This window comes from Stegodyphus dumicola, chromosome 1 (assembly GCF_044657685.1).
Source record: "Stegodyphus dumicola isolate Sdum_Otavi_A_Nest chromosome 1, ASM4465768v1".
NCBI classification, from domain to species: Eukaryota; Metazoa; Arthropoda; class Arachnida; order Araneae; family Eresidae; genus Stegodyphus; species Stegodyphus dumicola.
In genome coordinates this window covers 82,115,365-82,142,094 of record NC_140768.1, presented here as the reverse complement: position 1 = coordinate 82,142,094, position 26,730 = coordinate 82,115,365, and the positions used below count along the sequence as shown (strand labels likewise).

General features: G+C 33.4%; 1 protein-coding gene across 3 annotated transcripts in view; it reads left to right on the top strand.

Annotated features, from left to right (window-relative positions):
- LOC118195921 (diuretic hormone receptor-like) overlaps positions 1 to 26,730 on the top strand; it is a 693,583-nt gene that overhangs the window by 458,378 nt on the left and 208,475 nt on the right. For all 3 annotated transcript variants that reach the window (XM_085817027.1, XM_085817020.1, XM_085817021.1), the window contains one exon: positions 4,204 to 4,304. In XM_085817027.1, the coding sequence (XP_085673153.1) occupies positions 4,204 to 4,304 (101 nt within the window). The remainder of the gene's footprint in view (positions 1 to 4,203; positions 4,305 to 26,730) is intronic.

Sequence of the window (26,730 nt, the reverse complement as noted above, 5' to 3'; positions counted from 1 at the left end):
AGTTGTGGATAATGTCAGGCCACCAGAGAGAAGCAAAAGCACCTTTAACTTCTAGTTCACTTGTTGTCGTGTGTCGATCTTCGCTTCTGTTAGATAAAATGGTTCTTAATAAGTGCTGTAATGCATGTTCTGTAGAAAATCCGCTATCAAGCCATATTCTTGAAAATCGATGCCCTGGATCCTATTGAGGTGAAACAGGAGGCGGGTCAAGACGATCCTTTCTAAGAGTTTTCCAAATGATGGAAGAAGACAAACTGGTCGATATGAGAATGGAGACTTTGGATCCCTTCCTTGTTTTAGGAAAAAAGCTACTTCTGCTATCTTTGTATTCCGGGGAAAGCGACGAATTCTAAGATGTATACTTCGTTATCATGTTTCCACTTAATCATTAAATCTATTTCGGCATTTATCTGAACGCAGAACCAACTTTTTTTTATGTTATATTTTATGTCGTCTACTGTGTATTATGTATTCCTATTGGATTTGAAGGACCCCTTATTTGCATTGTCTGTTATGATGTATCTCTTTTCACACCTATTCACCTAGTCGCCAGCTCGACAGCCTTGTGCCTCCAATTTTAAATGATTCCTTGCCCTAATAGTTCCACTTGCTTTTGAACTATTAAACTTCTTAACTCAATTTGTTTACAAAAATTTATTAAATCTCTATCACAGGTTATTTAACTTTTAAACATTCGAAGTGTACAATTATTCTACAATGGGTAGGGCTTCGAGGCGCAGGTACCCTGGTGTGTGATATCGCTCTTTTGAGTTAGCCCGGCTTTATAGTAATCACGTCCCTGCCCATGAGCCAGTTCTCAGTAACTGTTTTCACGTGAATGACTGAAGACAACTTCATTCCAGATAAATGATCTTTCAATTTCGGAAAAGAGAATAATCACTGGGTGCTAAATCTGGGCTATATGAGGCGCGACTCCAAACTTAAACGTTTGCCGCAATTCTTGAGTTTGGCGAGCATTATAGGCGGAGGATTGTCAATGCTCGAGGATGACACCATTTCTCAACATACCAAGGCGCTTGCGTTGGATGGCTTCATGTAACCTAATCATTATTGTCCATCAGAGTCGCCCAATAACGATCAGCTGTAACAGTATGGACACACTTCAGATATTCAAACAAGACAACGAATCATAGCTCGCACCCGCAAGCGAGACCACTTTTCTAAACGTCATGCCATTTTAGTCGCTCTGACGCATCTGCGAACTTATTTTACCTATCCGCAGAACCATTGCTAGATAATTAGTGCCATTTATCTACACTCTGGTATAAAGTATTCCCTCCGCAATAATTACTTATCAAATGCTGATCCTTGTAACATTTCTTTTGGATTCACCCGCGTATTTGTACCTAGTCTATGTTGAAAGCCTTTACCGTAGTAGCATCAGTTTCATTTAATGAAAAAATATTACAAATTAAAATGCATTTTTCCCTTTAAATCAAATGAGTTTTCAAAATAGTGGTCGTTAGAGGCCTTTTAAAAACGTATTTGAAGAAAATAAAGTCTTAATTGTACATAATACCCAGTTTCCCAAAAATTATTTTGCTGCGAAATCCTGTTAAATTAAACACTTACACCACTACCATTAATCACTAATACAAAACATCTAACCGATAAATAGAGTACAGCTATATTTCACCAAGTTGTCCCTCATTAAAATATTTTTCTTATCTCAGTTATTTTAATTTTCCCACAAAAATAATTAAAATTTTAATGACAACCTCAAAGAAACATGTGCTGTTTATTTTTTTACGAGAACAGAAATTAAATTTGAGTACTACCCTTAATATCTGTTAGTTGACAGATAATGAGGAAATGCAATTCCGTTTTTTATTTAAAAATGTTACCCAAATTTTGAAACATATTTATTATTAAATATTAGAACTAGCTAACGTTTTAACCAAAAGATTTCATTTATATGGAAGCACAATACGAATTTGGTTTGCTATTCCAGCATCGTAGCATTAACCAAAAGATTTCATTTATATGGAAGCACAATACGAATTTGGTTTGCTATTCCAGCATCGTAGCATTTAGCTTTTGTACACTTACGTATAATTTTGTGTGAAACGGTGAATCAATTATCAGACTAAAAATGTTTTATGTTATGTATTCTTTCCTTCTTATTTGTTCTCTATTTATCTAAAATACATAATTTAAAATTTTAGAACAGTTTACATTTTTCATGAATTTTTGTATATTATGCACTATGATTCGTTTAAACGTTTAAAAATTCAAGGAAGGGTAGGTTATTCAAAGACGAATATGAGTTGCATAACAATGGAGGAGAAGAAGCACAGTCCTCATGTGTTAGTGTGCAGAGACAAAACAAAAAAAAACTGAAACAAAGAGTTGTGTGACTAATACTGTTTTAGGAAATCGTTATAGGTTCGATATTCAGTGGTTTATTCGAAGTTACAGCCGCTAGCTATGATACAAGCGTCACAGCATAAAAGCGACATGCAACATAGAATCACGGACATTTTGGAATATATCGGGAGTTTCACGGGGATCTCTCTAGCTACGCTTATACGTGTAAAGAGATCCTTTTCACTGGCCATGGGTTTTGCGTATACCAGGCTTTCCAGGTAATCTCAGAGAAAGAAATTTAGGCACCACAGGTCCGGCGAATGTGCAAGCCAATGTATAGGACCACCACGACCAATCTACCCCTGACTAAATGTTGAATTCAAATGTTGCCGAACTAAAAACGTAAATTGGATTGGGTTGCTATCTTGCTGGGATGACATATCATTGCGCCTTGACTGTTTGATGCTTTGCTCATCTAAAACGCTCGACTAGATTTCCTCCAAGAAACTCTTCCAATACCGCCCGTTCAGACGCACAAGCCGGAGTTACTATATGCCTGTTAGGGGATCCAATGCCCACCCAAACATTGACGGAAAACCGTTGTTATGCTGCCCGCGCTCAGGTACATTTGGAGTTTCCCATACATGTGTGCCAATACATATTGGCCATACACGTGTGTTCACCGATGAGGCATAATTTAACAGCCTGGTGAATAGGATAGAAAAGGAGGAAAATGAAGTTTCGTTGCACATTTCTGCTTGTAGCATTCAGCATATGCAACTCGCGGTGCGTAATTTACAGGAAGCAGTTGTTGTACCAAATGCTCGTGGTATGGATACAAGTGGCTCGAGTGCAGGATTGTCCAGACAATGGTTTGGGAAACAGCGAGGTTTGTAGCAACCGTTTCTGTACTGATATGTATCTGATCAACTGTCCTACTTCAGTTGTCCGCGTCGTTCGTTACTGATATTTTTTATTTTCCCCGAAAGATCCCGTATCGTACAATCTCCATTATCCGAATAGTAGGTAGCTCGAACAGGCGGAATAGCAGTAATACGCTTATTATACCACTCACCCTGAAAGAGCACAGCGGTTAGTCTATTACAGTCGGCCGCTCCATATGCTAGATGTATATTTACTAACTCGGAATGACTGAAACCTTCCATCTTACTTCCTCTGTGGTTGATTATTCATATGCTGAATTTTTTGCAGGGTGCTTTTATCTGTTCCACAATAACGCGCTTCGAATGCGTTTCCAAAGCTAAGTTACTATGCATTTCTGAATCGTCTTTGAGTAACCTACCCCTTCCTGAAGCTTGACGCACTTAAGAGAACCATGTATACTTTTTAATCAAAAGAAAGATATTCTATCTTTTATATCAGTTATAAGAATTTTTTAATCAAAACAAAATGCTTTTCTTAAAAATTGTGAAGAAGACATTTTTAATTACCTTGCTCAGTCTCACCGAAAGTGAAGAGGAAGAAGTGTTTCTGTTCCTTCCAAATAAATCATTTTGGTTTATTGAAATTAGCTTCTGCTGATCGTAACATTATACTTCAAGACACTGAATTCCGTATTTTAGCACAACATACCAATTGAAAAAATGTGCTTAGCAAGCACTTTAGTCCGTAAAAGTCACAAGCATACTCATTTTCATTTCTTGCTGATATCTGTGGGTTTTTAAGATAAATATAGAAAAATTAGATTACATTAAAAATGTAAAACAGCTGTATTTAAGAAATGTTCTTAAAAATGGTATAAGCCCTTGTAAAAAGGAAGTTTTCTTAAAATTTAAATATATTTAATGTAGAAAATACAAATTACCTATTTGAATAGAGGTTTTATATTATAGGAAATTCTTTTCTAATTTTTAGGTGCTGTGGGATGTAAAAGATGCTCATACCATATATTCGATTGGATATGGACTTTCTCTAATTGCACTGGCTATCGCCTTGTGGATATTTCTTTATTTCAGGTATATTTTTATATTTTACTAAAATATTAGTGTACGAAGTAATATCAAACTGAACCTCTTTCTTCTTCAACATCACTAGAGGTTTCATTCCAGAGGTTAAAAGCTCAATTAGTAACCATAATTTTATGAAAATCCTACAGCATGTTGAACAACGTTTTATAGCTAAGCTAGTCTGCATGAATATAAAATAACGAAAATTATGCTAATTAATTTGAAATTTCCTGTCAAGAGAGCAAAAACCTATCAAATTCACGGAAATGATTCAAGTGTTAATATGCCAAAAAATAAAAGTCTCCGAATAACAAAAAAAAAAAAAAAAAGTTGAGAAAAACTCCTGCATAAACAAGGTAAAGATATAAGCTAAATATAGTTTTTTAACTACTTCCTACTGCAAAATTTCGTTTTCCAAAAGCATACTATTTTCCTAATATCGCTTAAAAGGAAAGACAGCAGAAAAATTTATTTGCTGATTTTTATCAAGAGAATGAAAACGCATTTTAAATCAGGAAAAATGTCTTAAAAATTGTCCATGCTAAAGTTCAAAACTTTAAAATGCAATGAAAGCGAAGTAGATGAGAGAATATACTAAATCCTATTCTGCTCAAATATTTTCTAATGCCTAATTTTATTTTAGAAATACATATCTGTTTTTTTTTCTTTAAATTACCAACATTTTTCTTCTTTTAAAATTAAAAAAAAAACTCAAGAACCATTTATATTTTTATTTACAAGGGGATAAAAAATTTTCAGATTTTAATATTCGACTTAAGAAAAAATAAGTTCTTTAAAGTGAAAAGATTATTAAATATGCGGCAAAATAGATTTGGATGCATTGTGGCGTACTCTGGGAAAGTTCCCTTCCAATTCTTCAAAACGTCAATTCAGAGTGATTCCTTTTAGTACATTAATATTTACTTTAATCTGTCATCGTATTAAAATGGCAATTCAGATTATTCGTAATCGAGGGAAAGAGGAAAGAAATAGTTTTTTAATATTAATTTCCTTTGCAATACTTTACATTCTCCGATTTTATAAAATACATATTAACCCTGAAGAAAGCTTTTAAGGAATTGTGTACTTCCACAGAATTTCTCCAATTTCTTCGTCAAATTTATTGCTGCCAAAATTAACTAATATGTTGGGAAGAAATGTCGTAACATTTAATTTACCCTGAAGTGGAATATCTTTGCTATTTCCAACAATTACGCATTCATAGAAAATAATTACATTTCATGTTAAATAACCAAGTTATCTTTACTAAACAATCAATTTAGAAAAGCAATTTTACTTAAGAAATTGTATAATGTACCGTGCATCTTTCATTAAACATGTTATGAAGCTTTACATCCCACGCTTGCCATATTTAGTTTCCATCCTGTTTTATAAATTTTAACGATGCGTAAAGACAAATATTATGGATTTAAATAATAAATCGTGCATAGTTTTTTACTGTACTGTCAGTGATTTTCCAATTATTTTAAGAATTTAATACATGGAAATTAAATGCGTTTGCACAATTAGTGTCAAGTGAATCATGGTACATCAATAAGAAAAGGGAAAAAAGTAATGTCATTGTCTGAATAATTTTTAATGTCTTATTCAGCTTAGAAGAAATTAATTTTGTTTGAATAGTTTTTTTAATTATTTCTAGCATGCATTTCTTGCATTTTAATTATTTCATCATTCTTTACCCCAAGATGGCGTTAGCCCCCAAGGCCTATTATTGTCGAAGCGTCATTTTGCGTCGATTTACTATAAATGTCCTTTCTACTTTTCAAATTGTTGCCTCCAAGTATTATCTCCTTGTATTATATTTACATAAATTAAATAATGAAGAAACTGCATGAATATATGTATGTTTCTTGCACTGTGAAATAGCTACGCTACCTAAAGATATCAAATTTTGAATAACGTAGTCCTCCACCCGGATATGGGCACCTGGAAGCCCGAATTTGGAATTTGGAATTTTTTATATTGTTTATTGCATAATTTGTAAAACTTCAATGTATTTTTGATTAACAAACTCAACGATTTCAAACCCAGTAGTGGCAACACTGTACAAAAAAAAAAAACATTTTATCTCCAGCGCACGAGACTGTCTCTCGGAAATTCTAAAGATGTGCTGTTTTTAGATATTTTTGGTCTAAAGGGAGATTAGTCCAAATGCTCTCCAATCGTGTATGGGTGTATATATGAAAATAATGCCCCTGTTACATAACATAAATATACTGTTTTAAATTTATATTGTTGCACGCTTCTTTAAAATTGGTAATGTAAACTTTAAACTAATGGAACGAAATTTAGTAAAAGCTAATGAAACTGCCTAGGGGTCATATATGGAGCAGTTTATTTCTTGTAACTAAATATTTATTATTAAGTACACATATAAATTACGTAGACATAAAAATTGTGCATAGGAATAAGTAGCTTTCAAAGCAGACAAAAACTAATAACTAAGCCAAGTTCTGAATTTCAAAGTAACCAGAAACACTCCATAGGGCATCTCATACTCTGGTGACTATTTATTGGGTACATTTGTAGGTCTAAAATACTGTTGCGTGCGTACGGCTCGTAATAGATTGAATGCACACAGTTCCGATGGCAGGTTGATAAAATTTATTTTATCAAACGAAACTCTTCAGAGTTCTGGAACTTTCCACAGAAATATTCGTACAGATGTTAACAGTATCACCGAGTACAGTCAGTAGTTACACTTCACATTACTAGGAACGTGAAACACTACGCAAGCAAAACGCATCTGAAAGACGAAGCTTTCAATTCTCCGAAATCGCTCTGAACTAACACCTCACAACAACAACTACTCCGAGCAGATGCTCTCTCCGGCTTTACATAGTTTTCACCCGACCGAAGAGATTTTCGAGTACTTCCTGCTTCTTAAAATTTTTCACCTAATCTGGAAATCTTTCTGCACTTAAAATCAATCGCAGTTATTCAATTGCAATAACTATTATGATGATACAGTGACCGGACAAAATGTCACCAAATGCTTGCCAAGTTCGGCGACTTTAAAGAATTTCCTCCCAAATTTGGCAACAAAAATTAGTCGCTTGGCGATATTTGGGCAAATTAGCGAGATAGCTATTTACTCAATGTTAAATAGATATTGCCCCTGTATACTTAATTTTCCGACAAGCTTCGCTCCTGTAGATTTTCATGTTACATCATAAGAAAGAAATACAAACATCTCAGATATAATTTCACTAAAATTATCTATCCACGTACAAAATTGTTTAGCATTCAAAAATTCAAAATGTAAATAAACATATGCTTTCTAGTGCCTAAAAACGAATTTGTAATTTACTTTACTATTACTTACGAAAGAAACCTGTATATTTAATAGAAAATAAATTGTTTATTTGTAGTAACGTTCTATTACGATTCTAAACAACCATTCAAGCAAAATAAATTGCATCTTGGGTATGGCATTCAATATTTCAATCCTACTACATTTTGTCTCAAATTTAAATACATAAATATAATTGCTTTTTTCAAGATTTGTATACGCATAGTGTTTCAAAATTAATGGAACAAATTTTAAAATGTGATAAAATGCAGTGAAAAAGTACTTTTCTGCGTTAAGAATGCATGATCGTGTGTTAAACGGTTAAGCGCTGGGGTGCGCTTTCCTTTTTCTCCACACGCCATCTTTCGCTAGCAAAGGGAAGAATGGCACAAGTAAAAGAAAAAAAAAAGTAAATCAGACAACGAAATAGACAAAATAGTAAGACACACAACGCGAACAAATATTTGGTACCTCTAAGTTAAATGGAAGTTGCAGAATTCAAATAAATTTAAAAATTACATTAAATTTATAAACGCAATTATGGAAGTTCGCATAAAGAACCATCGATCGCTCCTGGCACACTCTTCGCACTGTCGATGTAAAAGTGTTCGCATATTCCCGAAGCGCCTAGCCATTTTTGTGAGATCTGGAGGAACGATTGAAAATTTGACAACTAGCTTGAGAAAAACATAATGCTTGAGGACAACGCATTGTCTCCAAAAACGAAAACTTCAGGAGGGACAGATGTCATAAGCGTGGAGGCCCAGCGATACGTCTGTCTACTTCAGACTCTCCACTGGCCTGGAAATATAGCTTTCTAGTGACCATATGTTTAAGTGCTGAAATGCAATCGCATCATACTAAAACCGCATTTGTTTTCAGTGGAGGGTTTTTAATACACGCACTATCAAATGAAGCAGAAGCAAGAAAATGAGATATGTCCTCCGTTCCTGATGTTCCGTTAAAGATATCATCTTTTTCAAGTAGTCGTAAACAATAACCACCCAAATATTTAATGAGAGCGCTAGCTGATAGGAATGCTGCTTTGTTATGTGCGAAGTATCGTTAGCCGCACATACGCATTGTGGGCATCAAATACGCTCTCACGGAAAAAGATGGTTTAATTTCAAGTAACCTTTTGCACAAACCACTTCGAGAATTTATAGTTATCACACACAGGTTTTAAAGCACAGCTTTTTTACGGAAACTTTTTGAAAGTCAAGTCGCGTACAGCGATGAAGTATTATTATTCAAACATTAACAAAACTTTCATTCTAAGAATATAAAATCTAGCTTCATTTCTTACAAAATAATTTCATACCAATAACATAATAAGTTCAAAATAAATTTCAGTTGTAAATTACATTTAGTAAATTAATAGGATAATATACAAATTTCTAAAAGAAGAATGATTATGGCAAAGCCTCGAGGGCCATCTGCCTAAGGGAAAGGATGCCTTCGTGGGTGACTTTCTAATGGAAACTGGCTCATATACACGTTACACACGGGGAAAACCCCGAAAACGCCTATGCAACCAGAACGTTAGCGGGATTCGAACCTCGGACCGGACTACCAGTGTTGCCTTTACCGCTCGGCCGCTGGTGGGCAAAAGAAAAAAGGATTAGATCGTTTTTAAACATTTTTAACTGCGGTTTCGTGCAGCTTTTTAGTGACCCATACGCTCCAAATTTGCAAACATACACTGGGCTGTATATGTTATCCAAATGGACATGACGCTTATGACATCTGTCCTTTTCTTTTGCTCAACAGAAGTTTTAACATCTAGTTCTAAAATTCACTACTAGCGCGAAACCGCATGATGTACCGAACGTGAATTTAAAGTATGTTTATACAAGGAGAAAAGCGCTTCATGAATGAGATTTAAAGTTTTATTATTTATCCATATTCATTACACATTCACAAGAAGCTTAACACTCTGCCACATGTGCATACAACTAGCTGCATTCTTTGCATAATATTTCCAACTGCGGAACGCAGCTGGTCGAGACTAAGTTCAGGACATGATGATGAAAGTCAATTCTTCCTGTCCGTATATGTCACATATATATGACTGCAAGAAAATTGCTCATACGGAAAATAAAACAGTTCTTGTTTCTTCAAGATGTGACCCTAGCTGCAAAGTATGGTGTCAGGTGCATACTAATGTACCCAACGTTTATCAGCACAAGGGAAATTTATTTTGTTCGAATCGCAAATGCATATTATTTCAACACAAGCAAGGGGTTTCAAAGAGGAGTTACGGAAGTATCACGAAATGAACCAAAATTTCAAGTGTTTGTTTAGCATACTGAAATGCATCGAATCATTTGTTCCGATACATAGACTCGCGCGTTGGAGATAAAAATGTACTTTTCTCGTACAGTGTTGCCACTGCTTGCTTTGAAATCGTCGAGTTTGTTAATAAAAAATTCGTTAATATTTTTCAGAATATGAAATACATAATAAAACAAATTCGAAATTTAAAATTCTGACTTCCAGAGGCTCATGTTTGGGTGGAGGACAATGTTATTCAGAATTTAATGACTCTAAGTACCGGTTTATATATATATATATATATATATAATAAGAGAAACATAGGTACATTCATGAAGATTCTTCATTATTTAATTTCTTTAAATATAATACAGAGCGATAATATCTGATGACAACAATTTGAAAAGTGATAGGTCTTTTCTTGTGATTGAATGCAAAATGCCGTTTGGAAACCAATATTCTATTCGAGATTAACGTTGCTTTTCTGCTAAAAAAAAGATTCAAGATTAAACTTAGCTACCAGTTTAGTTGAATACATGTATGACTTTAATACATTTTATATATTTCGAGGGAAGAGCGATTACATTCATACTTGAGAAATCAATACTACCAACAGATTTTTCCCATATTTTATGCCAAATAAATTCAAGTCGAATTCTGCGTTCCATTTGAACAATCGACTAAACTTTTATGAATCTTTTTAATCGATTTCTCCTATGAAATTATGCAAATAAAATTTGCACTGCTGTGTGAAATTAAAATGAAGAAAGTTTGTTTACTAACGAATTTTTTTTAACTTAAATAAGGTATGTTTAGATATTCGAATTGTTGGAAACGCATTTTCATTTCTTAAACTATTGTTTCTTTCTATATCTATAAGATGTATTTTCTTGCTATTCTTTTGCTTTCTGCCTAGTATAGCATTAAATAATTCAGATCTATCAAATAAGTAACATTTCTTTCTTTTTTAATTTATATTTGTTGCTCTTTATTTGACTTTATTTGCATTTAAAGTGCAAATATACTTATAACGTTTTCCAGAAATACTTGGAAATTTTCTAAGCTTAACTTTAAAAAGCATTAGAATATTTAATAATTTAAGCTTGCTTCGGCAATGGGCTGTAAATAAGCGATACAATTTCATACCTATGTTGTTCACTTAATAGAAGTACACTCTGAAATTTCTACTAAATACCATTTAAAAGGCTTAGAACTTTTTATGAAACTAAACTAATTCGTTCGAAATCTTCAAGTTCGAACTTCAAAAAACATTAGAACTTTTAATAATTTGGGCTTTTTGCGGAATATTTTAAATACGCGATGCAATTTCATAACAGTCTGCTCACTTAACTGAAGTACAATGTGAAAGTTCTGCTTTTAAAAGTACCTCGATCTTCTATCATAAATTTTTGTTCTAAGAAAAAACTTTACTTAAAAAACCGGAATTATGATGTAATTAAGTGAAAAAAAATTACTGAGGTTTAAACATTGGTCTGAACTTCAGATCACATTTTGTGTTTTTCACTTGAATATGTGCAAAATATAATTCTGAAATTGTATAGCAACCTTAATAAGAATAATCCCACTATGCTAAAGAATTAATCATAAATGAGCATAGTGCCTATGTCGAATTACTATTCATAAATATAAACTAATCCTTAAAAAATGTTGCTATCAATATATTAGTCTTATTTTACGCAAATAATTAACCTCAAGATTTTTATACCATGACCTCTAATACAATTTATATCTTGAAGAAGGAAAAGATAACTCTGAACCAAGAGTTAATCTTCAGAAAACTTGCATATGGCATCTAATTAAGATGATGTTTTTCTTCTCTTCAAAATGTGGTTTTGAAACCCGTATTCATATTGCTTGCGCAGTTTGACGGTTAGAATGTAATATTACGACATGCTACTAATTCTTTATCATTTATATAAAAATCTCACGTTTTAACTTTTGTTTAATATATGGTATTTAAAACAGTATAATATTCGCCGTAGTGGCCTGGTGGTAAGGCAGCAAGCTGCCGCAGCCTTGGATCTCGTCTCAAATACGGGTGAAGGCATTGATATTAATAAATTCGTAATATTTTTACAACACAGGGGCACCTAAAATGCTCTTAAATCAAACGTCCTCTCTACAGAGCGGAGAAGGATTCTCTAAGCCATCCTCCTCTGAAGAGACATTCATATTCTCATTCAAAATTGGGAGAGGGGTAAGTTAGTCAAATTCATGCTGTCTTTCCTGTAAGATGTCCAAGGCCCACACCAGAGGCGAACACAATAGTGCGCTCCCTGGCCACGATAATATTCGTGAACTTGATTTGATGTAACTATCAGATATATGAGATAAGAAACCACAACAAAAAACTATTCAATTATCTTTCACACACCCTTTGACGATGGTGGTGCTAATGTGTGCAAAACCTTCTGAAACGGCAGTCTCTATTATTCTTTTCAGATACCTTCAGAACTGCACGATCCTTCTACACGTAAAACTGTCCTATACTTAGAACCAATAAAGTATCTTTCGCATGTAAAACTAAGTAATTTGCTTATATCTATGTAAAAGAACTACTGCGACTTGAATAATTTTAAAACAATGACTTAATTTAAAGCAACATTGTATTTTAAACAGATATCAAAATACTCATGATACTAAACTGCCAAATTTATCTCTTTTATCATCTGTAATTGTTAAGCTTGACAATAGTATTATAAGGTATTTCTCCCACTTCCCTAGCGTGCCTTCGTTGTGTAACGGTAGCACGCTGTGCCGGTATTCCACAGGTCCATGGTTCTATTCCCGGCGAAGGCGGTTACATATTTTGGCGACTAGGTCCCCTAAAACCCTAGTCGCCCTTTAAAAAGGGGAGTATATAAGGTATTTCTCCCACTTTCCTATCGTGCCTTCGTGGTGTAACGGTAGCACGCTGGGCCGGTATTCCAGAGGTCCGTGGTTCGATTCCCGGCGAAGGCGGTTGCATATTTTTCAATCTCTCTTGCTTCCAAAAAATCATAATGTCTCTACAGTATGACATCTATTATAAAGCAAAATTGTTCTGTAATATGTATGCTTCCCAAAGTTTTAATGCATCAGATGCTTTAATATCTGTGCAAATTTCGACATAAAGCAGTTAGCCACATCTATGTCTATATTACGTTACGTGCCAGGTCTATAGTACAGTTCACTGAAATCGGAATTCTCTAAAAAAATCTTTTTAATGCTTTTGATCCGCTTACATAACACAACAGGCTATCACATGTGAATAATGATTAGTTTAATTTCTTAATTTTATATAAATTAACATTCCTAATTATATAGATATACATTTTCGAAATTAGCTCTCCTTTGAAAAGGTTTACGACATATTTTATTTCAAGGAAGATTCTTGTACATTAGAAAGCTACATCATAGTTCTATTTTTATGATATTCACCGTTCGGAAATCTAATATAAATGTATTAAGAGGATTAAGAATAAATTTGTCGCCGTGACCAATTTTTGTGACGTTATATATATTCTATTAGAAGTTTGAGAGTATTCATGCTTTTAATAATAAAATAATTAAGAATTTTATAACATCTTGTGATTTACAGTAAGTAAATTTCTAAGTTTAGCGAAAGTATTCAGTTCCGCTTAAACTCATTCTACTATTATCATACCATTATTGTAAGCATTATATTTTTCAAAGTGAATCCTGGAAAGTAAATAGTATTTTTCTAACTAAATGCTACTGCACTGTAGTTTCCAATGGCACCAAGTTTCCAATGGTTAACCAGCATAACGCTTTTTTAAATCTGCGCTGAATTACAGTGAAATTGCTTTCATATTAAACAACAGTTTACAAAGTATCTGCTCAAATTTGAAAGCTGAACATCATTATGCAAAACTATCGCAGTATAATCCAACTAATATTATGCTGTAATTTGCGTAGTTAAAAAATGCGCATGAGAAAGAAAGCCTACGACTATATAAAGTTTCGTAGTTTGCTTTTATGGATCACGTGATAAGTCGGAAGCGAAGAAATTGTTTAGAATTTATTGAAAGTTCTAAACATGAAAAATTGGCCTTAAAACATGAAACTTTCATTAAATTTCACAGGCATAATCTTGATGATTTTAAATGCTAAAGAATAGTCGGGACTCTGAGTTGTTGAAATTGCACTGGAGTTTAAAACGCACGATATTTTATCTCCATTTCAAACGACTAAAATATGTTTTCTAGATACAGTACTGCTACCATATTCCACCTATCTTCCTTCCACGAAGATAATTGACCGCATGGAAAATTTGCGGATCTCTCCATGTGTAATGCTGATATAAGTCAGCTCCCCGTAAAAAATCGTTCACAAAACCATCTCTTCCGCAAACGCAGATACCCTTCAAGTTGCTTCAACTTAACCAATGAAACAACTCTAAGTTCTCCTCTATTACAGTACAGGAAAGAGTTCCTGCACATAATACGATTCAAACATTGGAATTACATAGAATTTTATATTCGAAGATCGATCCTCTGTGTGGCATTATCCACAAATCATAGCAGAAGATGTGTATTTGCAAACGGGTCAGATTTCCAAAAATTAGAAGATACAGAAAATGGGCTAACGTTTTGTCGATTCGGTCTGCAATTGGATTCCATACGTCATTTTATCTGGCATGAAAGGGATAAACAGTGAATCAGCATGCAAGTATACAAGAAAGATATTGTTATGATGATGCGATTGTCATGTTGTACGATAGCTTCATAATCTGCTGAGTTACAATTTCTAGACAATGGCACCAAATTGGCAACCACCATTTTAAATCTCTTATTGAATGCCATACTCATTTATTTCCTGTACCAATGGCGAAACATTTCCTTTTGCATATGATAATGCATCATTGAACAGAACAGGAAAGAAATGGATCGAGAATAAGGCTGTCTTTCGAATTGAATCCACTAAATGAGCTCTAGATCTATTTAGAATGTATGAAATATCACAGAGGCACGAATTTCATCTTGTCATCTTTTCTTGAAAACACACAGAATGTCTTATTTAAGCTGTAACGAAGGAATAAAACAGTTTACTACAAGGCTTTCTGAATGCCGCTGAACACTGGTACTTCGGTCCGGGGTTTGAGTTCTGGCAAACGGCCTGGCCGCACGGCAGGATTTGGGGTTTTACACCATGTTTAAGTAAATATTAGCCAGTTTCCATTAATAACTCCATCACAAAGGCGTCCTTTCCTTAAACAGATAGCTATTGCGTGCTTTCCATAATCTAAGTAATGCAGTCCAATACTACACAGGGTGAATCTGAAAAATGTGGGTAAAACTTTAGGAGGTGATAGAAAGCAGCTATACGAGCAATATTCATCATAAAATGCATGGTCAGAACAGAAACGGCGAATCTAACGGCATTTTCTATCTGTGGATTGCCGAGAGGATGGCTGGTTATACAAGCTAGAAATTTCCAGGGCAATGGATTAGTGGAAGTGGTCTCATAGCTTGGCCACCAAAATCACCGGATTTCTCGTGTTTGGACTATTATCTGTAGGGCCATATGTAAAGCCTAATCTACGAGAGCTCTGTTGAAATCGATATGGATCTCGTCGGCAGGATCGCCGTTGTTGCCGGCGATATTCGGGAAATGCCTGGTGTCTTCGCAAATGTGCGTCCGTCTCAATCGCGCAGGTGCGAAGCCTGCATAACAGCTGGCGGAAGGTCTTTTGAGCAGTTTCTTTGATCATGTACATCAGTTACATTCCTGTTAATAACATGTTTTTTTTTTAAGTATTTCCTCTCAATCTTCAGTTCATTCTTTAAAGGCGAGAGTGGAAAACTACCCTTTAACTTCTCACCGCTTGCGTTCCGACCATATATTCTATGATGAATATTGCTCGCATAGCTGGCGTCTATCATCCCTTAAAGTTTTACCTTCCTGTTCAGATTCCTCCTGCATAAGCCTTGTTCTAACAAGAATAGCAAAGAGATGCGATACCTGAGCAACAGTTTCAATATTTCACCTTTATTTTAGACATTTTCGGGATTCATTAAATTTAACTATAATAGTTCTTTTCAGATTTTCTGACATACATTCACAACAAAGCATTACTTTGTGATTTTACCTTCGCGATGTTTTTTCATAATACAAATTATTGGCTATTACAGACTCCTGAGTCGATTCCCCAACTTCTGCATGCGTGGTTGATTGATAAATACACGGGCAATGTCTCACCTTTCCACGTTAATAAAGATTTATACGAATTTTCACATTGTACTAATTAGTTTATTTTATTCAAACTTTCATTCTCATTATAAAATTCACGACGATATTCATGTAATACTACCAAAATTTCAGTTGAACGTACTGTCATGCTCATGTGAATAGTATTGTCATTTCATGAATGATTTTGTCGTTCATAAAGGAACTGCAAGCTTCTATTGCTCAAAACCTATGCCATTCATATATGAATATCACCAATGCCAAATCCCATATAATATATTAATTGCGATTAATATTAATCGATTTTTATCTAATTTATGAAAATTGTAGAGATGTATAACAAAATACAAAGCAAAAATTAAAAAAAGAAAAATCGCAGAAAAGAAACGATACATTTGCCATTTTGTGAAATGTATTGAAATACCGACGCGTTTATTTTGAAATTTCATTCCCCTCAGTCTTTCATTTATTCACCGATAAACAGTTTGATAAGCTTTACCAATATTCCACTGTCACTGTTTCGAAATTTAAGTCTGTTCGATTTGATATTTAAGTGTTAAGTCACACAGGGCAGGCAGTCCTTTGTGAAAAGATTAATTGTGCTGTCCTCGTAGGAAGGTGAAAGCCAAATTCCCATTTTTCACGGGAATTATCTGCTGTTAATGACTGCTGTAAATGGATTTACTCGTCGATGAAACTGCAGGAGATTGCTTGTAGTGTTACAATTGGCTTATGTCATCTGTGTTAGTCTTCGTTGGCCATTAATAATAATCTAAGGCTACCCGCAACAAAACGACAAGGGAGGCTCCAAGGATAATATGATGCACTTAGATACTTCAGCTATGACAGACAGCATGTACAATTTGCGTGAAATGGATAAACTCTCCCAGAAACATTATCCGGAATGCCTTAATTGTTAAAAAACTCCTACTTTTTGAACTGCGTCTTCTCTGCGCAGTTAGTATTCTTTATTTGTCTAGCCAGCATTTGGTTTTTGTGTTTATTATGTTAACAGATTATAAAAGGAGTGCAAACCTTTACAATAAGAAAACGATAACTTGCCATTTTGCTTTTCTCATTCACCTTGATATTGTAAAATGTAAGGTGATACATGTTAAGTAACGATTATTCATACGGTAAATGTTAAGCTATATATGAGCATTCAGATATATTTATTAAGGTTTTATTTAATAGTTTTCATTGCTTATTATGTTTAGGAGTATTTTAGAGATTACTTTTGTTCGCTGATTGTCATTTCTGTAAAACGGCTGTTGCATTTAATTTTTCCGAATTAAAATGTAACTCGAAAAATGAGGCAACTATAGATCGAGTCTATGTCCTCTTATCTTTGCAAACAACATATTTCTATCCGGACTCAGGCAGGTACTACATCTAGCAGTTGTACTCTTAACTAGCCGTCATACTACTTGCTCTCCATAGCATTTCTGAACCAAAAGCAACTGCTGCTATTACTACATGTACTTCAGGGCAGTAATAGAATATGCAGTTACGCGCAGCTAAATATAAAAGTTATTTTATGAATTACTATAATAAAGCTAATTTACGAATTATAACAATGCTAATTTTCAGATTATAATTCTAGATATATTTAACACAGGCTTATAGTATTAATGCTTAAAATTTGTTTTAAATCCACTTTTGATCTTTTAATTTCAAACTGACACGAAATAATTCAGTATAACTGCAGCTCTTAGATACGCAATGTCTTAAATCTCATTGATGAGGACGTTTTGAGGAAACGTTTATGGTTATTAATCTTGCAATAATTTAACAATTCGTCGTCCAAAAATCAAAAGCAATCTGAAATTTGGTTGCAAGCATTAGGGATGAATGCACTTGTAAATTAACTATGTTTGAAAGATAAAATATGAATTACAGTACATATTAAAATATCATTTATAATGCTAGTCAATAATAATTATTAAAATTTATGGTAAAGGATACTTTTCTTATGCGAGGGCTTTAGATAAATAAAGCATAACATCGTATTCCGAAAGAAATATAATAATAATTCTTATTAAACAGTCTGGTTTATTTCAATGTGGCAAAGCTCTTTAGTTCTGTCTGTCTGAAGAGAGGAATGTCTTCGAACTTTCTAAGGGAAAGTGGTTCACATACATATTGTAGATCTATAAAACCACGAAAAGCCCCATGCAATCAGCCTTTTCACCAGGATTCAGGCTCGGACGAAATACCAGTGTTCAGCGACTTTTCTTCCCCGCTGCTGGTGTGTCTCTGATTTAATAGAAAGAAAATATTATTTCATTCTGAATAGAAAAATAAATGCAATGATTATGCCAACTTTTGTGACTCAATTCGAAGTGTTAATTACTTATATGTATTGTTACAAATTTTGAATTTATTTAAATATTTTTAATAGATTTATAATTAAAATTGTTTTATTTCCCCGTCCAATGCAGCGCGTTACGTATTTTAAGAGAAAACTACGCCGGAAAATAAAACATCGAATAAAAGTTTGATTATATTTAATTCGAATAAATGTAATTGACGAGTGTTTTAGCTATAACCGTAATTCTACTCCTTTTGCTTTCCAGAAATTGCTGGAACTATCTCGCGTGGCTGATTTAAAAAGCTATAAAAGCCGGGGATAAACATCTCAGCTCAGTAGTTGTTTAGATAACTGTTGTTTGTCGATTGTAGCGAATTTGCGTTGAGATCAGATTAGCTTTCTCTGCGCTTTATATTGCTGGATTGCGTTCTATATAATGTTTTAGTAGTTTAAAATATAGCTGCTGATTATATTGCGTGATGTTGTACGAATTTCTTTGATGAAAAATACAGCGTTTTGTTATATTTCTTGTGATAAGAATAAATTTTATTGACTTTTTATCGGATTTGTGTATTAAATCTATCACGAACCCGTAGGCACGCAACAACATTTAATGTAATTTTTCAATAACAACAATACAGCTGATGAAATAAACATGTTTCCCCTGTAAGGTATCTGGGATTTCTCTAACATCTGTGAAGCTTTTATTGGCAGCCACAAAGTGTATTTAATATAAAAGCAACCGGATTGTGTTTTGGGAAAAATTGCCAAACCGAAAATACATCTTAGAAGTGAAACAATGTAAATCTGATAACAAAACTTTTCAACAAAACGACTTACTGTCATTTAGATTTAAGACACTTGGGGATTACAAATTTAATCCTTTCTGGTTGGCTACAATAATAACAGAAGTGTGATGGAAAACGTTCTTTTACCACTTCCTGTCGGTTTCGATTAGATTCTTAAGTAAAGAGAATTTTTATAACCACTTTCATCCATAAGCGAAGAATAGAATGAACAAACATTGAGCAACGCAAATAGAAAAAGGCTTTTTTTAAGTAAAGTAAATAAAATTTGATAAAAAGTCAAATGGAAACAGTTTCTAGAAATCCGATGTGCTAAACAAAGATTCGTTATAAAGTATAACTGGAAATGCAAGTAAATAATTTGATATCTGATGCAATCGGGATAGCAAGATAATTTTTATTAGTAATTCATACGATATTTAATAACCACTTTTAATGTCATGAAATGGAAAATTTGACAAGTTTGTAAAAGAGCCCAGAACGAAAAGAAATTTTTTAGATAAAAAATTAATATAAAATAGTATATAAAGCAGATTGGGGAACATTTTCATAGTTGAATTTCATTTCCATCCCATTTCTGTTGCGCAGCTAATATTATCCGGTGCTCTGTTGTGTTCGTGGACATTACATAAACTCCAGTATATTGCCAGCAATTATTCTTTAATTGTAAAGGTAATAAAATTGTAAGGCTTGTACCTGTAACTAAATATAACTTGGGGCAAATCCTTCCAGAGTATGTCTACGTCTAATATGAAACAGAATCTATGAGGGGTGTAAATTACCCTTTTATTTAAAACTAAGTACTCTCAAAAGAAGGCATACCTGGTGCTTACAAATCAACCAGCAATTATGACATGAACTCAAATGTAGAATTAAAAAAAATTAATGCTAAATCTAAGTAGTTATTAGCCAAAGGATACGCAGAGATATTTAAACGCGGAAGTTCGCTCTGAAACAAACCTACACCAGCCTGACAGCACTACCGACAAGAATAAAGCAACGTCATAGACAAGAATAACAATTAGTAACGTAGACTTCAGCAGGCAGAACACGCTCTGTCTATGGCAGGAAAACTGAAACGGAGAACTGACAGTACAGACACGGAACATGAAATAACTGGTTAAACTTGCAGTTTTCCTTGCCAGAATTTAAGTGATGACAACTAAGATTTTTAAGGATCTTCTTAAGATCTTAAATTTTGACCAACCAGTCGAATTTACAACTAACTGATAAAATGCATTTCACAACATCTGGAACTTCGGACGTACAAATCTTCATATCACAGTAGCCTTTCAGTCACCTGAAAGGGGGAAACATTAGCAGAAGTGTTTAACAAAATTCATATCATTTTCTTTTTAAATAACTTTGTCTGAATTTTCAAACTTTCATACATTTTCATTTATTCCATAATTTTATTTCTTCCTCACTGCTCTCCAGTAAAATGTACTGAAATGTGTAAGCAAGTATCACTGGTATAAGTATATCAACACTCCCTCTAGCCAACATCCTACATGTTAGAAACTACATATTAGAACACACTGTACTTCAAAAACACCTTAATTTTAAAATTGCACTTAATGGGCTAACGAAATAGAGGATTAAACTTTTGTGTTGGTTGGGAACTTAACCTTTAATTTCATGCATACCTCTGGCTTTTGTTTTTAACTTAATTTTATCTCACTTTGCTAACTGACACTGATCATCTCATCCGCACTACAAAATATCATTTCTTACAAATGCATGCATTTAAAGTGGTCGCCAAAAGTGTGGACACTTTTGGAAATTTTTATGTTTTTGAACTTTGTATGCTTATAGAAAATGTTACGTTTCGCAAAATGCAAACTTGTATATATCATTTTAAAGAGAATTTATTACTGAATTCAATACAGATCACATAATTCAATTATTTGCAATACAAAATAAGTTATATGTACTTTAATATAAATAAAAAACACAGTTATGAAGTGGTTTATAATGTCTAGCTTTCCTGTCCAATCACTGTACTTGTTGTGAGAACCAATCAAATGTTAGTAACTGCCAGTAGAAGCTGACATCATGTTTACACTTGAAACAATTCATTATTTTGCTTTGTTCTGTAGAAGGAGGACCTGTTTCTTATACACTGCAATTACAAGTAGGAATTTTTGTAAAAATTTTTAATATTTAGTCAAGAAGCAATGACATCAAATAAAAGAGTACATTGGACACCTAGAAAGAGATGTAATATTATTGTGTTACGAGAAAGTGGTCTTTCCTATGCTGAAATTGCAAGACAGGTGGGTGGTTCACTGACTACATCTGGAGTCCGAAAGTTTTGTTTACGATATCAGGAGACAAATTCAATAAAAAATAAAAAAGGAAAAGGCCGAAAAAGGTGCACCACATCTATTGATGACAGAAGAATAAAACGAATATATCTTCAAGATAGAAAAATGTCATCAGCGGCCATCAGAAGTGATCTGAATGATGCTGGTGTTTCTGTCAGTTCAAGAACAATCAGGAGAAGATTAACAGAAGTTGGACTAAAAGGTAGAATTCCACGAAAAAAGCCTTATCTTAATTTTCAGCAACGAAAAAAAAGACTACAGTGGCAAAGGAACACATTAATTGGACAGATGACCAGTGGTCACAAGTTATATGGAGTGATGAAACTAAGATATCGTTATTCGGTAGTGATGGGCGAAAATATGTAAGACGTAGAATAGGAGAAGAGCTACATCCTGACTGCATTCAAGCAACTGTGAAGAACCCAGTTAGTGTTATGATTTGGTCATGCATGTCAGCAGATGGTATTGGTCGCCTTCATGTCATCGATGGGACACTGAATACCAGAAAATACATTGACACTATTCTAGAACCAAAACTTCTGCCTTCCATCAGAGATCTCTTCTCCAACAATGCTTCGTTTATTTTTCAGCAGGATTCTGCTCCTTGCCACACTGCCAAAATATCGAAAGAGTTGTTTCGTACAAAGAGCATTAAATTGTTGTCATGTCCAGAAAACAGTCCTGACCTCAATCCTATCAAAAATTGTGGCACCGTTTGAAAACTCTTGTCCGAATGAGGCGCCCATCAAATAAAAGGGAACTAATTGAGGCTATAATTGTTTCCTGGCATCATGTAATAACGAAAGAAGAGCTTAAAACTCTGGTCAGCTCAATGAAACGTTGATGTGAAGCTGTAATCAAAAATAAAGGGTACCCTACTGAGTACTGATAACTCACTGTAATCATCATTATCTAATGTATATCGATAACTATTATCGTTTAACTTTTTTGTATTGCAAATAATTGAATTTTGCGTTTTGCGTTGAATTCAGTAATAAATTCTCTTTAGAATGATATATACAAGTTTGCGTTTTGTGAACGTAACGTTTTCTATAAGCATACAAAGTTCAAAAACATAAAAATTTCCAAAAGTGTCTACAATTTTGGCCACTACTGTATGTTACTTAAGGCATATATTAATAGAATTTTAACGCTTGCAATGCTAAACTATTAAGCATACTTCATGCAATATTTACAATTCATTATATTAAGAAAATTCAGATTACACTTCAAATTATATGTACATAATTGCTTGAAGTTACTTTGCAGTTTAGCCAAAATTTCCTCAAACATCATTCTCTCGGACTATATCAGAATTTCTATTTCTAAACTAACTTAAGATTCAGTGCGAATAAATGCATACTTATATTCAGAGCTTCTTGCTACTCCACAACAATTGAAATGGCCTCCTTGAAGCAAAATATAAAATATAGAAACTGTTGCACTTTTCGATATAAAATAACTACTGGAATATGTGAATAAAAATAAATTTAACTCATCTTTTGTTTGCAATTATCAGCCATCCCACTGGCGAGAAATTCTTCCCGGGTTGGATACACCCTTGTCTGGTGTATGCTAAGTCGTATCCTATAGGCCGTGTTTTAACACATTAGTTGGTCTAGCACATTCTTGGTCTTTCTTGACTTTTCCTCGTCGCTGGGGGGGGGGGGGTGGAAGACTTTAACTCCACAGCTAGCTTCGTTGTCTGTGGGTTAGATTTGACCACTGAACTGCTTGGCCTCTTGCTTAATATTAAAAGTTTTATTAAGTTGTAGAGTCGATTAATCTACATATTTTGAAAGCAGATGCTTCGTCTTTTAATTATGCACATAAACGTACATATTTAAAACACACATTGTTTACAGCATATGTCAAAAATAATGTCCATCTAATTCAGTGTATTTGTGTTAATGTTTCAAACATGTTCTTGACAACTTTAAGAAGCTTTTAATTACTCTGAATAGAAGTAATAACATCCATCACAAATTCTTTCAATATGTGTGTACTGTTTATGTGTTTGGTTAACCTGTCCTTACAAAAAATACACAAAATTAGTAAAATCTAAAAATATCAGTTGACAAATGTTTTAGATACGATTTTGTTGCTAAAAATCTGCTCCAACAGTTTCATGGTAAAACCCAATGGCAACTCGCTTATTCTTGCTGTACCAGAGAGTGACGTTTATTCTTCTGCAGCAAAGTTATGAACTTTTAAGTAATATCCTGATAGGACTCAGCAGTCCATAATTTTTTAAACAATCCAATGGTCAGATTATTGAAGTAATACTCCAAATATCAATTCTCACAAGATGAAAAGGATATTTGGTACATGGATGCAGAATTTTGCAGCTCCCCGTTCGATAATTTTTTCTACAGACATCATCTTCATTAAAATGAAGCCATGCCTCAGCTTCAAAAATACTTGTTCCAAAATGCAAAATCGCCATGTACGTATGAAAACTCAAAAAATAGATCAGAGATGTTATACACAATATTCAAAGCCTGTTATCCGTGTTAACTTTTCAAATCTTTTCAGCTTTGGAAATTTGTGGAATTATCCCACTAATACATATGAAGTGGGTAGATAAACCTGTTTTGCATAATGGAATAACAACAGAATTGAAGAGCCACTGTAAATATTATGAGTAAATTAAAATTATGAATGGGGAATTCATTTTTACATTTACTTCTGGGAGAAGCGATGCGAAACATGTGTCGGCATGAGAGACAAAGTCAGTATGTAACTCTGTAAATCACGTTATCCAAAGAATATGTTAACCAGCAAACAAGAATGTAATACTAAATATTAACAGCTCTTGTATGGCCATGTAATTGCTCTTTTGAAAGACTCAAGGTTCAACTCTAGATATTGGTGGACGTGGCGCTACACCGATTAACCGACGGTAACGGGGTGGTGCCCACGTCCCCCGTCGCATGTCGCATGTCGGCGGAAAGTATAAAACACATTAAATCTTAATAAAATACAAAATAGAACGTAAACCTAATGTATAACATCACTTATGATAGCAGTTTTAAGCTTAAAACCTTATAACATCAGCAAAAATTTTTCATTCATGATTATTTTAGTTAGAATTATTAGAGACTTTTCTAGTTTAATACGTGGTCACTTTGCACGTTTTAAGCTTTTTTATCGAAACTTTCTACATTTTGCCACTCATAGTTCATGAAATATATTCATCACAGTTCTGTTATTTCAATTGCAAAACGATCCAATAATATCAAAATACTTTCTCATACATCCTATTAAAGTATCAGACATTTTCTTTCAACACTACTATACTCATTACTAAATGTAATGAAATGCTTAAATAAAATCGAAATTTTTTAAACATACAAGTAGTTATGCGAAATCAGTCATTTAACTATTCCGGGAGTTTTATGCATGACAAAAACTGCCGAGAGAAAGTAGTTAACTATGAATAATTGTTTTCTGTGGCACTTTTATTTTGAAAAAGGTTGCACCATTTATAATTAGAGTGAGCTGTTGGAAACAAGTAACAGTAATTACGAACATAAGTTTTAGGGAGACTTTAAAATTTTATTTCTTACGAGTTCTGACAGATGTTCATTCTCTTCGAAATTCCAGGTTTTCAAAACTTTTAAATGGCCGTACGTAATACGCTAAACTTACTTTCGTAATTACCTCAGAATATTAAACTCACAGCCTCTGAAAGGAACATTCATTTTAAATGCACCCTCCTTTTCTTAAAATAACGTGAGTTAAAATCAAAACAAAGTAAGAAATGTATTCTTTAATTGAAAGTAATTTTCTAAAAGGAACGAATATCAAAACATAAAAAGTAATATACAATATCTTGTTATTTCACAAAAGTATGAAACGTGAAAATAGTATCAACGTTTAGAATAACTATGGTAAAATCGCTTTCTTAATGCTTTAAGTTTTTGTATTTAAAAGGAAATTAAATACTATGACAATAAAATATAAAAATTAAATATTGTGACAGTGGAATAGCATCATCTCGACGAACTACCAATTTGCTGTTCTGTGTGGAGGCTTTCCATTGGCAGTTGCCCAGTTAGCCATGATTATGAGATTATGGTTAGACGACTAGAAGGCGAAATACTAGAATAAAGTAACGTAACAGGGAAAACTTAAAAAATAATAATAATAAAAGAGCAGAAAGCAGATCTAACATCAGAATTAAAGCACTGATAAAGAAAATTATGAACATGTATTTCATAAAAGCTTATTAATCTAGGTTAAAATAACAACCGAATAATGATTATCGGAGAAGTCAATCAACAAGAATCCATTTGTACTTTGGCAGCTGAAGAAGATGTTTCTGTAGTTAAACCATCAAAACTAGTCCTGCAAAAGTATACAAATATAACTCTGATTCTTGTTGCTTGGCTTCTCCAATAAGCTTATTTATCATTTAAAATTTTGAACTGTGGTCACCTGAACCGGATTCAAATGGGCTGGCTGGAGAGCTATTTATTTCACAAGTAATCTTAGAGAGCAATGTTTATCCCACTAGTAACATGAGCACTAATCAATTTCCCTCAAGTTCTTCAAGAAGGCAGTCCTTTTGCACAGAAAATCATCAGTTATTTCACCATTATTCGGCTAAACAAATTAGGAGCAAGCAATTAAGAATGTTTTTTTGTTCATGCACTAATGTGAATTCATTGTAATGTGTAATTAATTGTAATTAATGTGCACTAATTAATGTGTGTAAATTAATTTTGAAATTCTACTGCTTTTATATAACATATATTCTAGTCTTTTTTTTTTCAAACACGACGAGAAATGATATACTCGCATGATTGTTTGAAAGCCCACAATATTCTGTCGCAAACTGTCTATTAAAATATTTAATAAATTAAAATAAAATATTTAAGTTATCATAAGTTCAGGCACATATTAATTACTGTATTTTACGAAAATTTCACAAATGATGTTTAATATAAACAAAGTTCCAAATAAAAATAAAGGATGCTTCATATAAGGTGTCATTGTAGTTCTTTAGAAGACAGTCTAATATTACAAAGATTTCAATTTAATTGCATCTTGCATGCAAATTAAAAAATTAGCAAAATTTTAATTAATAAAAATATAGGAATGAAAATATTGTACATATTCAGAAAGAAATATAATTAATTTCATATAAAATTACATCTGTTGAGAGACCTTGCTTAAGAAGAACAGATAT